General features: G+C 38.5%; 1 protein-coding gene across 2 annotated transcripts in view; it reads left to right on the top strand.

Annotated features, from left to right (window-relative positions):
* Nucleotides 1–9,405: 9,405 nt before the first annotated feature.
* Nucleotides 9,406–16,415, top strand: part of epg5 (ectopic P-granules autophagy protein 5 homolog (C. elegans)) — a 41,473-nt gene continuing 34,463 nt past the window's right edge. Inside the window, exons 1-4 of one of the 2 annotated variants that reach the window (XM_069187168.1) lie at nucleotides 9,406–9,498; nucleotides 10,203–10,607; nucleotides 12,052–13,059; nucleotides 15,508–15,751. In XM_069187168.1, coding sequence (XP_069043269.1) covers nucleotides 10,551–10,607; nucleotides 12,052–13,059; nucleotides 15,508–15,751 — 1,309 coding nt within the window. In that variant the 5' untranslated portion in view covers nucleotides 9,406–9,498; nucleotides 10,203–10,550. Of the gene's footprint in view, nucleotides 9,514–10,202; nucleotides 10,608–12,051; nucleotides 13,060–15,507; nucleotides 15,752–16,415 lie in introns of both variants that reach the window. The other variant, XM_069187167.1, reaches the window with a different exon arrangement.

Here is a 16,415-nt window from a genome sequence, read left to right as displayed (position 1 = left end):
CCCTTGGAACATCATTAGCCTGACTTCAGACATCCTATTAGTATGATAAATATAGAAAGTGTTCTGATTAAGTCCTATGATCTTGAGATAATTCTTCACAAAATATTGTACATAAGAAAATATGAAAGGTTAAAATGAAATAATAGCCTTCAGCTCTTCAGCCTGTTGTTGGTTGCTGCTAGCTAATTGATCTTGGAATCAACTCTCTGTGTAAAAAGTGCCTAGAATTCCTTTATAATACTTTACACTATAGTGTAGTTTCAGCTTGTATCTCCTGGTTCATGTTTCACTGTCGAGTCTAAAGAAGTCCATTGGGTTCACTTTGTCAGTGCTTTTAAGAATTTTGAATACTTGAATCAAGTCCCTTGGAGTCTTCTCTTTCCAAAGACTTAAAAGGTTTAGATACTTTAGCCTCTCAGAGTAGGACATTCCTTTTAGCCTTGAAATTTATCTGGCTATGCTTCTCTGAACTGTTTACAGAAAAAAAAATACTTTTACATGACCAAAATTGTATTGAATAGTCTAACTGAGGTTTTTTTTGTTTGTTGTGCTATTTTAACAATTCCTTGATTTAAATGTTGCACTTTTAACTAAATATTCTAACATTCTAACTTTTACTATTTTACCACATTGTCTCAATTTGATGAAAATAATGTTAACGTAATCACTCCATGATGTCTGATTTTGTTGAATTACAAATGAGATAACACATTTTCAGAATTTCAGAATGTGAATGCTGAAACTAAACGCCTGTGGGTGTAGGAGGCTATCCACTTCTCCCCATCAGTTCTAGCTATGGGCTGAATCAAAGTGTAGGTTGGAGCCAAGATGGTGGCTTTCTATGGGAAACTCCCTAGGAACATTAAGAATATCAACATTTGCAGTCAGAAACATGGACACACTAATTAGTGGTCGCACTATTCAAAGGTACAAAAGGCAACATAACATAAAAATTAAGTAGAAATTAGTGATGCAAAGTTAAAATTCACATAATTTTACTAGATTTTAACAATGAAGTGAGATAAAAGTTGCATGATGTTGTAAGAGACAACCACTCTCCTGCATCAGCATTGTAGTGAAAAATATGGCTTAAGTTCATATTAAACTGGCATGGAATCGTGTATTTAATTAATATTAAACGGCGCAATATTACTATTAAATTAACATTAAACAAATGACGTGGTTTACAGAATACAACAGAAATAATAACCAAACTTAAAGAAAAATATCATTTTCTTATCATACATTCTACACATTCGTGTCAGAAGAAGAAATTAATTTGAATAAACCTTCTCACATTATTGTTTATCATTGAAAACAGCATTAAATTAATACATTAATTGAAGCCAGTGTGAGATTATTATTTAAATGCATATTAATTATATGTTAATGTATTAAAATAAAGCATTACCAAGAATGTTCCCATGATTCAGTACATGTTCTCAATCTTCAAATAGGTTGCTGAGCGGAGAATCATCGCTTTCACTGTTCCAGAGATGATGAACCTGGGAATGTGATTAACATATCGACACAACCACAATAAACTGTGTATGATATTTCAGGAATCCAGTATATGTGGCATCATAGACTGCATCAGTAAGTGGTTATCTGCACCCCCATCTGTGTTTTTTTATTTCTCACATTAAATGACTTTTAATTTGATTGCAGTTAAAAAAGTGTAAATGAATACAACAGACATTGTATCACAGATATAAGATACAACAGAGATTGAAAGTTCAAATATTACAGAATAACAAATGCACTCAAGGAAGTGGCAAATGGAAAGCAGGATAGACTAAAAGTAACATGAAACAGGACTCTTGAGGAGGAACATTACAAGAAACATCCATCTATTTTCAAAAAGCTGTTGTTTCCTGGTAATGGTCATGCCAACTCTAAGTCGGTATTAGACCCAAAGCAGAACCAGAAAGTTGTTATGTTATCCCTGTGGTAAATAGCTCATACAATATAATGTTTTTCCATTGTTTTCTTATTTTGAAGTTTGGAACATGAGGATAATCCTGAATTGCTTGATGGGTAGGAGATGGTTGCTGTGGATTATCTGTCTGTACCAGGCGTCTGTGTGAAAAGCAACGGGCCATTTGCCTGTATCGCATTCAACAGTGGCTTAAGCAAACTCTTCCTGGCAACCACAGCAACCTCATCTCAAGCGTCACAATTCTCACAGGCTTTAATGTTGGATCAGCCAGATCCAGCACAAACGGCCTTTTAAAAAAGCATGTGAAATAAACTGAAAACAACTCAGAATCAATTTAATGTATGTAAAAAGCAAAGTAAGGCTTTCTCTGTGAATCCTACTAAGGTTTAAATAGCATACAAGGCCAACCTTTCAAAGAGAACTCAAGCATGAAGTTATCTGAAGATGTCTCTCACAGGGTGTTCCAATTCCCTGCCAGAACGTTACAGAGTATGCTGAAGTGAAGTCTACATAGTGAATATTTGTGAGCCTTAACTTAAGCACACTGTGGCCAAAAGCCACATATGCTCTTTTCATAATTACATTATTTTCAACTTCCCTTTGAAGCCAAAAGTAGAAATATATATTTTCATTGGAACATGCTTCTTTCTTCATTTATATAATTAACTTGTTTTAAACCCAGACAAATTTTACAATGATTATCTGAAACCAAAGCATAGTTTGGCACCACTGTATATATATAGCATGAATAAATAGCACCACATATGCTTTTTTTTGTCTTTCTCGAGTATTATGGAGCCAGTGAATGGTATTTTAATTATCATGTTTATTTTTTCATAGTTTGTGACTCCTTTCTCCTTCACTTAAATCATGTTTTGCTGACATATACAACTCACTCCTGCACACCAAAACCTTAAAAAAGTATTTAATGCATCAGTTGCTGGAAAGGGTCACATTTGATAGAATAACCTTTTAACCTTAACCTTATCTACAATCAATTATTAAATGGTTTTAAACAAGAGAAAGCAGGTCTATTTATGTTAGTTAAACATAACTGTGTGCACCTTAGCAATGGAGAGCCCATTGTAGAGGTCCATCTTTTTCTCTAAGAAACAAAAATTGAGACAACAATAGCTTACCCTCTGTTTCCAGGAAGCCTTCCATAGAGTGCACAAAGTGTTACTGTATAGCACTTGCACTAGGAACTGAAGATTTCAGCATGCTTGAGTAAATAGTGGTTTGAGGACAGACCTAAATGCCTAGATGGGACTAAAGAAGAGTTCTAGAGCAAAGAAAGTTGGCATGCAAAGGAACCTACAAGAAAATAATCACAAATTGTTCCAGGCTGCCTTTCTCAGAAGGAGGCCACACAAGAAGATTTCTTGAGAAACAGCCAACATTGGAGACATCCTGATTCTCTCACTAATCCTAATGATCAACTTTTCCATTGGGTCTGTTAATCCAATAATGCTTCAACATGCAATCTTAAAAAAAGTCTCAAAACTTTTGCTTGACTTGTTTTCTTTCAAGAACCATAAATTATGGGAAACATTTGAAACAAGAAGACTGTTTAGCTTTAATGTAGTTTGTCTAAAACATCCACGACTCTTTACGTATTGAGCTGCCTCCTGTTTTCAGTTTTAAATACACTTTCCTTTAATTCCAATTTTCTACCATATTTCTCTACAGCCCTTTTTTGAATGGAGACTGACATAAAGGCACACTTCATGCCAGAATTTAACATAATGTGCCCCATATTTGAGGCATGAGTCTTACTGTAGTTTGTAAAGGGTTTATTGTCATAATGTTACAGTATGATTATTAGCTTGGCCCACGATGTTGAGCACTGTTTCCTGTATTATTTATTTTGAGAAACAGACTATACTTTCACTACTTTTCCAAGCAACCAAGGCTACTCAGGAAACACTGTGTTTTAGTTGATATGACGGGTGACTCTCTTATTATAAATACAGTACAGTACTCCCTTGGTTTAATGGACTTCAGATTGAATGGACAAAATCTGCTAAAATGGAATTATGGCTGTAAAATCAGAAATATCAGATTTTCCCTGCAGTAATGACAAAAAGCACAAAAAATAAAACAAAGTTAAATCTTACACAAGTATTAAATTCAGGAATATCAAAGGTGCCCTATAGTTGTTGGCCAATTGCTTATGATAGGCATGTGTTTTGTATGCTTTAGTGAATTGTATGCAGTACATTAACATCACATGAAATAAAGAGCTTGTATGCTTATGATAAAAGGCACAGGAACAATGTTCATTGACTGTATTGATTGCAGTTGTTAGTCAAAATATATAATATGATATGATATATGTGTATTTTATCATATAATAGTGTAGCAAAGGAACAAGTAATAGGTTTATTCCATGCTGAAAAAAAAAAGAAAGAAAACACGTTTTGGTCGTGGAGCCTTCTTCAGGTGTGTGAGAGACAAGGCAGTAAGCAAAGGTAAAGTAGCAGCAGAACAAAGGTTGGTGTAACGGACACGGACTGAAATCCGTATCAGGTCTTGTAGAAGACCCTATGCGATGCGGTAAGAGCTGGAGAAAACAGGAGGTGTGGTAAAAAGGAGCACACAGGGGTTTAATAGTGCACAAAATAAAAGTGATAGTCCGTGAGACAGTGTACGGGGAAGACAAAACAGCATCCAAATCCAAACGGGTCCAAGGGCAGGTCAAAGCACGGTCCGAAAGTCCATAAACTGGAAATCCATCCTGGAACGCGACAAAGTTAAATTCCCCGGGAGGGGGGAGCACACAGACAAACGAAACATGGAGGTCCAAGGGTGACGGGGCGAGATCCTCCAGACCCCGGGCTCAGAAAACGGGAGGTCTCAGGGATGAGGCCTATGCCCTCAGGAGACGGATGTAGGGTTTCCTGGTGCTAGGCGAGCCTCGCGACAGCTTTCCCTAATGATGAGCCCCGAGGACTGGAGGAGCTGGTCTTTAAATAATAACACTAAAAGGGTACACCGGGAGAGCTAAATCACACGAACAATAATGAGAGTAGTGGAGCGCCCTTTAGGGAGGGATGTCGAGCGTGACAGTTGGGAGGGAGGAGGAGTGAGAGGCGGGAGCAGGGGACAGAAAGAGAGGCCAATCAAGAGGTGTGAAGTCAGAATAGGTGTAGAGAGGTGTGAAATGAAACCTTCAATGAATGGAGAAAATGTAGTCTGTCGTTGAGAGAAGGGGGAAGGTGTGATCCTAGCTGCAGGATAATTTTGGTTTCTGCAGTCTTTCTGATGTATGAGTTCAGAAAAACGTCTTTGAGAACACAGACAGAGAGATAAGAGTGGTCATGGTCATCACTATAACAGTATAAAGTGAAGTATAGTGACGTATAATAGTATAGTGTGTTTTGGAACTGAAAAAAATGTTATTTATGATTTAAGAACATGTGGCAATAATAGATTCGCCCTCCCCCATTAGTCCATTAAACAAAGCGTTTACTATACATGTAATTATAAAACAATTGTCAGTGCTTTAGCATTTTAACTGGACTCCTATTAAACATTTTTTTCTATAGCTTTTTGTGTACCTATTTCTGAATTGTAGAACCCAGTGCTACATACTAGTACACAAAGTGCTATAATATACAGTAGTACTGTAACAAATCATTTCAATTTGAACTAATATTTTGTGATAATATACTAGTGAGAGTAAATAAGACACTTTACATGTGTGGAAATAATAATAATTCCACACATGTATAGTGCTTTTCTGGACACTCCACTCAAAGTGCTTTACAGGTAATGGGGACTCCCCTCCACCACCACCAATGTGCAACATCCACCTGGATGATGTGACAGCAGCCATAGCACACCAGTACACTCACAACACATCAGCTATCAGTGGGGAGGAGTGATGAAGCCAATTCATAGATGGGGATTATTAGGAGGCCAAGAATGATAAAGGGCAAATTTTAATTTTTGGCCAGGACATTGGGATTACACCCCTACTCCTTTCGAGAAAAGCCCTGGGATTTTTAACAACCATTGAGAGTCAGGACCTCGGTTTTACATCTTATCAGAAGGACAGAATTTTTTTACATGCCCCAGTATAGTGTCGCTGTCAGTACACTGGGGCATTAGGAACCACGCAGCCAGCAGTCTGAGCACCCCCTACTGGCCCCACTAAGACCACGTCCAGCAGCAAACTTAGCTTTTCCAGGAGGTCTCCCTTTCAGGTACTGACCAGGCTCACACATGCTTAGCTCCAGTGGTTTGCCAGTTGTGAGTTGCAGGGGTGTTACTATCATCTAGCATAGTGACATAGACTAGGATTCACAGGTAGGAGTACACAACTAGGGGCCACTAATCAGTTGGACAGGGTCCTCTTGGTACTAAGCAGGGCACGGGGCTGTGCCCACTTCTCCGTGCAGTGCTGATGATTGACTTTACTGCCAGGTGCTGCAGAGCTTGGAATCTATCATCTGACAAAATGATTTGACAGGGACACATGACAGAGGTGTACTGTATGTCTATGTGTCTCATTCTCCTGACTACAGAGACAAGTTTATCCATCCATCCATTTTCTAACCGCTTCTTCCAATTCAGGGTTACAGGGGGAGCTGGAGCTTATCTCAGTAAGCAACGGGCACAAGGCGAGGTACAACACAGACGGGATGGCAGCCTAGCGCAGGACACAAACACATACAGCTGATTTCTCAAGAAGCCAGTTAACCTACCAGTATGTTTTTGAACTATGGGAGGAAACTTGGACAGCCAGAAGAAACCCACATGAACATGGGGAGAACATACAAACTCCACACAGACAGCACTCCAGACAGCAAATATAACCACTGCACCACTGGGCTACCACATCATGGGTTCATTTAAAATTTCAAAATATTTAATCGGCAATTTAACCTTCCTCCACTTATCCACTTACCCTGTAACTCAAATGAGAATGCATGGCCTAATAGCGTTGTGACAGCAGACATATGCATTTCTCTTGTCTGTTTATTAGCAGCTCTGAATTAATTTTGAATATGAAGAGTTTTGTTGCATATTTTGTTACATACTGTACGTTATATTTTAAATAATATAACCACTGTTTTATTCAAACAAAAGTAGCAATTACCTGACTGAACTGCTCTCTTGATTGGGTTTTGCAAACAATTTATCGCTCCAGGGAGTTGCTGTCTGTACAAACTCTACTTTGTATTGTAAGAGGCATAGGAAAAGGAGTTCATGAGCTGCATATCCTGTCTCCAGGAGAAAGAAATACATACAGTACAATACAACTTCCATTTAGAATCTATTCAGGCAGAACAACATGCATTTTTCCCTAGGTATTTCTGAGATAGAACTAATTGACTTACACATTTATTTACTCATCTGAATTTTATTTGGGTGAGATAGATCATCACATATATTATTACATAATGGAATTTTAAACTGATGCTATTTCTTGAATCAAATGCAATCTGGCCCTTTCCTCTTCATTCATACCTAAGGAAATGCTATACATAGGCACGAACATTTCAGCTAGGTTTTTCATGTTTCATTGATGGCAAGGGCTCCAGGCAGAATGAACATGACATCAAAGTTGTGATAATGAAGGTTTTAAACTGATTTAAACTCACTTAGTTGACTAAATTGACTTAAACTGAAAACAGCAGGAAAATCTATTATATTTTCCATCAGTATTCTGAATACCACAGAAAACCACAGTCAATAAACTAGGGCAATGTAATGACTCTGAAACACATGTAATGAAAAAAAGCCTTGCAAGTAATCACGAATGACTAATAAACATTCATGAATATCTGTTAGAAAGGCTTCTTATTTTATTTCTCTTAATATACAGTATGTATCAAAGCATAGGAACACATTTCACAGTAGTTTATGTCAAAAGACATCGCATCAGAGATGCACATCAATACATTGACATAACAGTTAAAGAGCATGAAGAGAATTTGTTCTCATCAGGTCAACACAAAAAGAGCATAAAGAGAATTTGTTGTCATCAAGTCAACACAAAGTCACACACCAGTAGGCACACTAAGGTAAGAACATTCTTCAGAGAGACTTTGCCCACATTTTCTGCCTTCCAACTGCCATCTCTTTGACTGACTGAAAATGGATGCAGTCTGTAAACTACACTTTGAAGATGGTAATGACATGAAACAAGTGCTTCACAGCGACCAAGGAAGTGTGACAGAAATAAGGCCTGACCATGCGTCCCATCTAAGTCATTCAGTAGTTGGTAGTTAACAGACTGAAGGACTTCATCAAGCCTTTTCTTGAAGAAAGTCAGGGTATCAGTTTCAGGTAACAGCATGGCTAAATTGCTTGTTCCATACCCCCACAGCCATTTGGTTAAAGAAGTGCCTTCTGTTCTCACTGCAATACTCACTGACTAGCCCACTACATTTTTTTTTAAATACATGGCATGTTATAAAGCGCATTATCATGTAAAACACAATCCTTAAGCACAATGGATAATATCAGAATAGCAACACCATTCTTATTTTACAGATCTATGACCTGTTTAACGGACCTGACGTGAGCCTTAAAATTCAGTAATGACTGTAATTTGCTCTTAAACTTTTGTGTCTTAAGATTTTTACATAAAACTACAGTAGGTATTACAATATTTCACCTGTTCAAGTTCACTCAGTCTGTGACTTGGTAAATCAGAACACTTGCGTCACAGATCTCCTTACCAACATGTCTGGCTCACAAGTAGGGCTTTACTGCTGTGCTAGTGGCAGTCATCTCAGTCTATCTCTGAGACACCAGACGTTTTTCAGAATCTTAACATGCTCATTAACTGAAATAAAGGCATGTCAAAGTGAAATGTGTTTATAAGTGCTGGGCAACAATCAGCAAACTTTTTGTTAAAAAAGCAAATCCTCCATGATAATGGGAACATGAAATGCAGTATATAGAGTTGGAAACATATGTAAGGCTAATATTAAAATGACATAAACAGGATGGTTGAATTAGTTAATATCTAAAAAAAGCGCCAAATCAAAGCAGACCTACAAAACACATTGAAAATATTTTCATGTAAGTCATTCAATAAACTGATCAACAAAATATTATGAAGCACTTAATATATACCTACAAAATATAATTTCTATTGCACCTACTGTAAAACGTAAACGAAGATCTTCAGATGTTTAAATGTTTTGTATAGGATTTTAACGAGTACTGTATCGTCTAAATATCTATATTTACTTTTAATAATGTTATACCACGTTATTCGTTTAAAACTTGCAGTCTGTTGCAAAAACTGATATTCTGTAACCAGGGTCAGTTTTTGCAAAATACAGTTATCTGCTGTATGTTTTATGTTTTCCGGGCAAAAAATTGAAATTACAGCTTTTCTTTTAGAGCCAAAATGGCCTCCATTTTATAACGCTTAAATCCAAAATGTTTGGTGGAAGTTTAGTCCTTTTAGTTTACCGTAGGCCTTGGTATCAATGGGTGGAGATTTGTGGTCATGTGAATGATTTGTGTCTTGTGAGTGCCTGAGAAGAACAAAAACAAAACAAGGTAGCAAAACATAATTGCGTGGATAGAAACTGGTAGGAGATGTCGAAGTATGTACTTATTTTGTATGTATTGTTAATTTAAAATGTAATGTGTTTTAATTGGTTGGTACGCTAATGGCAGTTTTAATAAATTGTGTAAGTGCTTGCTTTGCAAATGCTCCATAAATACAAAAAAATGCCAGTATTTATTCCTAAGCAAATTAACTTTTTAAATTAACATAATTGTAAGCATAATGTGTAAATGAAACCGTCGGTGTCCTCGTTGTTTATAATTTTACTTTGAGTTTCGACGTTTCGAAATGACGTGCTGTCAGAAACACATAATAAGGACTTCCGGTGTCTAAGTGTACAGTATGTTGTCAATAAATGAAATTGTCATCTAAAACCAAAGTATGTCATGTTGTTTAAAGTTTTCTTTTCGGGTACGTTCCGGATAACAGGACTAAGATTGCTTTGTGTATTCCTTGTAGCGAGTACTGTATTGACTGAATACTGTGCTTCGTTAGTCATAATCCAATAGATGTTTTTATAAATGCATGGGTATTGTGCGTTATTAATTTATTATTTGAAACTTCTCTCGATTTAATGTCTTTGTTTCCTATGACTATGTAAGCAGTAAATTAATTGCTGCTTACACAGTCAAATTCATTTGAATGATCTACAGTTTAATACGTGTTTTCAAGTATTGTTGTTGATGCATTTGCAGATGCCACAGTTATTCGTGTTTTGTTTTCCAGTAAACTGGGATCGAGTGATCATCTGAAGTATACGCCCAGACATGTTACACTACTCCTTACAGGGGGGTGTTTCTTCTTCAAGTAAAACGGTTTGAGCAAAATACCAAAAAGTAATGGCTGCTTGAGCTTGGCCAAACCTAACACAGTACTGGAAAAGCTTTGCCTTGCTGGAGCTCAATCATAGCAAACACTGCACCTTTTCTAACATGTGAGAATGACTGAACACACTGCAGGGTAAGAATGCATGTGTCCAATGAGACCTGGATGATGAACCAAGATCCTGTCTGTGAAGCTAAGTGAAATCTGAGGAAGCAGATCGACAGCTGTCATGAGCCTACAACTGCAGACATGGCTGAAGCTGTGAGACCAAAGAAATCCAAAGTGAAGCAGAGTGGGAAATCTCAGGTAACAAAGCATCGAAAGTACCAGCATTGTGCTTTGCATCCTTGTGAAACCCTTTCAATTTGAGGATAGAAAAAAAAAGATTTAAAATGATTTTATAATCCAAAACCACATTTAAAATAGAAGATAAAACTGCTTGACTGCAGAATTCTGTCTAAAATTTATTATTAATTTCATATTAAGTGGTAGTGCAGAAAATATATTAGACAGCTCAGAGAAAACAGAAGAGAAGTGGAATGAACAGCAAATATTAGAGGGAGCTGCAGGCCGCTATTAATTGTAACAAGCTGGAGTTGTGTATATATAGGTGTAATCTTTTCTGTTGATATTCTTGTGATTTTTTTTTTGCCTGCAGTGATACAGAATGTTTACATATATCCATTCTGTCCTAAACTTTCTATAAATGTTTTAATTTCATAGCCCCCCTTTGCCAGTGCATGTTGATTTGGATGATACAAACCATGTTCATGATGTCATTGATTTTCCCATTGACACACTTGAGCCTTTTGAAATTTCACATATCTACACATGGACTTAAGACTGTAATATCTTCATATATTTAGAAGCACGAGCACCAAAAGAACAGAAAAAAAGTTAACATGTTTTCAGATTAAAAACAATGTTGTTTTACTTTCACCCTCCATTAGTTAATTTTGTAGAATCTTAAAATAAAAGAATGAATGAAAGAGTTACTCTAAATTTATTTCAGTGTCTTTATATAGATCCGAAAGCCAAACATATACAAGTCAAAACCTTATTAATTCTTCCTGCTTTGATTGTCAGATTCTGTGTGGCTCTATGATCCAGGCATTGCAGGTTCTTTGACCCCAAGTCATGAGTCATGATGAGAGTTTCCCAAGTGGCAGTGCACAATTGACTGAATACCACCCAGGAGACAGTTAGGTTTAGTTGGCCAAGGGTTTTGCAGCTCTTGGTAAACCAGTGACACTTGTGGCTTCTGTAGGTTTGCAGTGCTGTCGGTAAAGAATAAACCTCTCTTTCTCTTTGTGATTCTTTTGGAGGAAAAGCTCTGTAGTGCAGTTATTTATTATGTGTCTTAGAAGATGAATAACTTGAAGATGGGCAGATTGGAGAAGTCTGTCTCTACTTCCTCATTCGCTCTGTGTGTTGTTCTGGGGCTTGCAGCTGTGAGCCAACACATGAAAAACCATGTGATTCCAAATTAGGTGGCTGTAAAACAAAACACTAATTGAGCAAGAGGCAGTAAAAAAAAATCTTATACACAAATACTGGTATGTGTGTTTTCCAGGCATAAAATAATTAGCAATGTTAAGTAAAAACTGATAGGCAAAAATGTCTTCTCGCTGAATTTTATAATCATCTGTGCCTTTTGCACATCTGTGTGAAACTTAAATCTTTTCTTAGAATTATCATGTATTTATTTAATAAAAAATAACATCTGTTATTCCTTTTCTTCATTTCCTAGGAAAAAAAGCAAAAGCCAAGTGAAGTCTTAAAAATTGTGGGAAAAACTGGTGCCCCAGACTGCCAGGATTCCTTTCCTGTTCCTCTGAACAAAGCTTTGCAGCATAGGAACAAAGATGACCTGCAGCCGAGCCATGAGTTCACCGACATCCCTCTGAGCAACGCAGCCGAGGGGCAAGTGAAAGGGGAGGATGATCTTCCATGCACAGTGCCGTCATTATTGAGCCCAGATACCAGAAAAAAAGAGATTAAGAGAAGGGAGGCAGGGATCAGCTGTGAAGGTGCTGTAAGAGCTGACACCAGAGGCCAGGAAAATGCTGATGAGGAAGGACAGGTTGTCCACGATGAGAAGGACCAGAGAGATAAAGATTTCTGCAATGATGACACTCAAAAGCATCAAGTCTTCAGAACATGGACTAAAGACCGTAATTCCAAATGTTTGGACATAGATGCCCAGCCTTGCCAAGCTGGAAGAGGTCAGGAAGCCAGCAGTGCACTAGTTTCCTCCATGTGTCCTGCTTCATTAGAGCCTGAGTTATTGGCCATGGAGGACCAGTGTTCTGGCACCGTGGAGGTTTCACTGATGCAGAGCTCCATAATCACTACATCAGCTGCCAGAACAGAACAGAGAGCTCCAGCTGTGCTTCCTCTGGGAGAGCAGGAATCCCCTCCTAGTCTGATGCCGGTGGATTTGGTAAAGCCTGAGAAGAGCCAGCAGAGGCTTTACCCCGAGTTGCCTCAGCTGTGCCCAGCTGTACAGCCCTTCACCAAGGAGCAGTTGAGGCTGTGGGAGCCTGGCTCCTGGCTGGAGAACGTGGAGCTGCACGCAGCCGAGTTTGAGAGCTTGGCTCAACAGGAGGGCCATGAGCTCCATGAGCTTCTGATGCACTACTGGAGGTGTCGCAAGCAACTCACTCAGGCCCAGACGGAACTGCAGGCTGCCAATTCAGACTACAAGAGCACACAGAACCGCCTGTGGCATTTCAAGGATGAACAGCTCACACTGCAGGTGAGTACTAGACTGCAGCATGGCTGTCTGTCACACAGATGGAGTACAAAAAAGTTCTGACACACACTGTGTACTGGGGTACAGTAATGGATTTCAGTGTGATGTCCGTTTATCATTTTTTGGTTTTAACTATATTTACAGAGATCATTACTAGTACCATATATCATGTAGTAGTGTATTTTTCTTGCCCTTTGTTTATTTAGGTTTCATATTATAAGAGGTAGCTTACTTCAAGAATTCTGACAGAGTTTTCTCTTTAAAAGTTTGCATTGCATTATTTAACCAAAATGTGAATGTTTTTTTTTTTCATAAGTCTTTACCATTTAGTGCTTAGGTCCATAAGTTGTACATTTGTCAACACACAGCACTTAACAGCACTTAATGACTAAAACTACAATTGTGCACCAGGAGGTGATAATGAGGTATGCCAACAAAGGTTAAAACTGCATCTTGATTTACAGGAGCCGGAAAATTAACATTCATTTTCAGGGGTGTTATTTGCAGAAGTTTACAGGGACCGCCCTCATCCTTTCCTTTTAAATTCAAGACGTACTACTCTGTGAATTGAGCCGTGCAAATCTTAATGTCAGAAGCCTGTGGCCTGATGAATCGATAGAGCTCTGGAATATTATAGGCTTGAAGCTATTTCTCTTGGCACTCAGTTTTTCCCAACTCTTTCCACAAAAAGAGAAGTCGTTCTACATGATGGAAGATATCAGTCAAGCCCCAAAGATTGTTTTTGTTTACAGAAAGGGGGGAGCACCAGCAACAATGTATTTCTATCTGACAGTAATAAGAACTCATAAACAGTTTATAAATGAGAGGGGGGAACTTCATCCATCTAGCTCATTTGGCTTTTGATTACCTAACTGATCCAAGGATTAGGCCAGTCATTTCTTGCAGGAAGCCAGTGTATCAGCTTCAAGGACGTGGATGGGCCTTGTTCCATACTCCCACAACCCTTTTTGTACAGACTTGCTTCCTGTCCTTGGTTAGCATTAAGATTACAAAGCCATAACAATAACCTTAACTTCTTCACATACATTGAGTGCTTCAGCTGAAATTTAACAGCAGGCTATGCTCGCATGCAGAAATACATTTTCAAGGTGTGAATAATTGCTTTTATCCAAAATAATACCCCTTTATACAGCTGGGCGTTTTTACAGAAGGAAGCTATCTGAGGAAAGTCCCTTATTCAGTGGTAAAACTGCAGGCAGTTTAGAACTGTGAAATTGCTTCATTTAGGTTATTTGTTTGAACGTCGTCTAAAGGTGGCCACAAAATGGGTCATGTAGGCAACATAATTGAGGGTCTTGGCTAGAATATACATTTACAAAAATAGAATAAAGTTTTGGGTCTTAAAAGAGCTTAAGTATGTTGTTAACATTATATGTTTATTTGTTGATTATGTCACAACCAGTTAAATTGTCATAACTTTCTTTTGCATGATCTTTAATAATAATATTGACATTTAGATTGAGTCATTCTACCATCTCTAGTAGGGGTTACTCTAACTTAGTTTTTAGACCACATAATGTGAGGATAATTCACAATCACACTGATGTCAAACATTGGCATGATTAAATATGCTGCTAAATTTCTAATTGGCTAAAATTCAGTAGCCCTTGAGCCAGATGGTTTTCACTGTGGTGTTTTGCAGCTAAATACTGTATTTACAAAGGCAGAAAAAAAATTGCCCAGTCCAAGGATAAATCAACACTTATTTGCTGATGCATACTTTTGTGATATGTCTTCTCAAAGTTGACAACAAAGAACTTTCTTAGTTGGAAGTTATGTAGAAGTTTTAGCCAAAAGTCTTTCAAAATTATTTGGCGTCTATACTGGATGAGGGTTTGATGAAATGTACCTCATTAAAAAGAGGCCATTTAGGACTAAAATATGCATTGTACGCATTCGTTCTGAAGTCATTCGTGTAAAATTTAATACTAACAATTGGAGGTTGTGGATTTTTCGGGCTTGATTTTATTGGCAGAAACTTTTGTTGGAGAGGTGCAATCCCTTTCAAGGTGAGACAAGAAGAGTTTCCTCCAATCTCGAAGAATTAGGGACTTTATTATCCCACATTTTCAGGGTGTAGTTCTTAAAAACCCATTTCAGGAGAGATTTTTTTTTCTTTAAGTGATTAAAGAGAAATAAGAATTTCTAGCACATTTCCAGAGAAATAAATGAGTATATATTTATGAAAAACTGGCTGCTGTGGAATAAAAAGATTAAGGAGTTTCTCATTTAATCATTTAAGAATAATACCATATACATTTTAACAATTGTCAGACATATGTCGTATTTCTAGTGATCCTGCAGTTGGTGCATCCTATCAGTAAAGAGATGCTTAGGATGTAAAACAAAGGCAGCTCTTTATCCCAAGTTGATGTCACTGTTTGAATCCTGACACAAAACATTAACTCTAACATTAACTCTCGCTGGCAGGGTTTGTGTGCGGACCAGACCAAGGTGTGCGGATTTCACCGCTTCCAGCAGGTGGTCTTGAATGAGCCGGTCCTGGGGGAGCTGCGCCGGCTGTTTGAGGCCAAGGCTGAGCTCCTCCACCAGACGGTGGCGCTGCACTCCTACACCACAGTGCTGTCACGGCTGCAGGTGGAGTCCTACCTGTACGGCCTGCTGAGCAGCAACCCAAGCACCAGGGCCGTGGCCGTGCAGGAGTGTACTGCAGGTAGGGGGCAAGCTGGATGGTGTGGAATGAGGCAGGATGGGGCAGATAGAGGCTGAATGGGGCTGAATAGGATGGGGTGGGGCAGAATAAAGCAGGATCATGTGAAATCAGGTAGAATGAAGCAGGATGGGGCAGAAAGAGGCTGAATAATAATTGCTATACTAATTAATAATTGCTTACACTCATATAATGCTTTTCTGGACACTCTACTCAAAGTGCTTTACAGGTAATGGGGACTCCCCTCCACCACCACCAATGTGCTGCCCCACCTGGAGGATGCAACAGCAGCCATAGTGCGCCAGAACGCACACCACACATGAATGGGGCAGAATGGGATGGAATGGGGCAGAATGAAGCAAGATGGCGCTGAATGGGACAGAATAAAGCAGAATGGTGTAGAACTGGGTAGAAAGAGGCTGGATGGGGAAGAATGAAGTAGGATGGTATAGAATGGAGCGGAATGGGACTTGATGGTGCAGAATGAGGCAGGATGGTGCGGAAGGAGGCACGATGGGCAGAATGGGATGGATTTGGGTAGAATGAACCAAGGTGGCGCGGAATGGGGTAGAATGAAGCATAATGGTGTGGAACGGGGCAGAAAGAGGCTGGATGGGGCAGAATGAAGTAGGATGGTGTAAAATGGAGCGGAATGGGGCAGAATGAC

The sequence above is a fragment of the Lepisosteus oculatus genome, chromosome 3 (genome assembly GCF_040954835.1).
Source record: "Lepisosteus oculatus isolate fLepOcu1 chromosome 3, fLepOcu1.hap2, whole genome shotgun sequence".
In the NCBI taxonomy this organism is placed as follows: Eukaryota; Metazoa; Chordata; class Actinopteri; order Semionotiformes; family Lepisosteidae; genus Lepisosteus; species Lepisosteus oculatus.
Note: the sequence above shows the minus strand (reverse complement) of the source record. Positions and strands in the feature narration are given on the sequence as shown.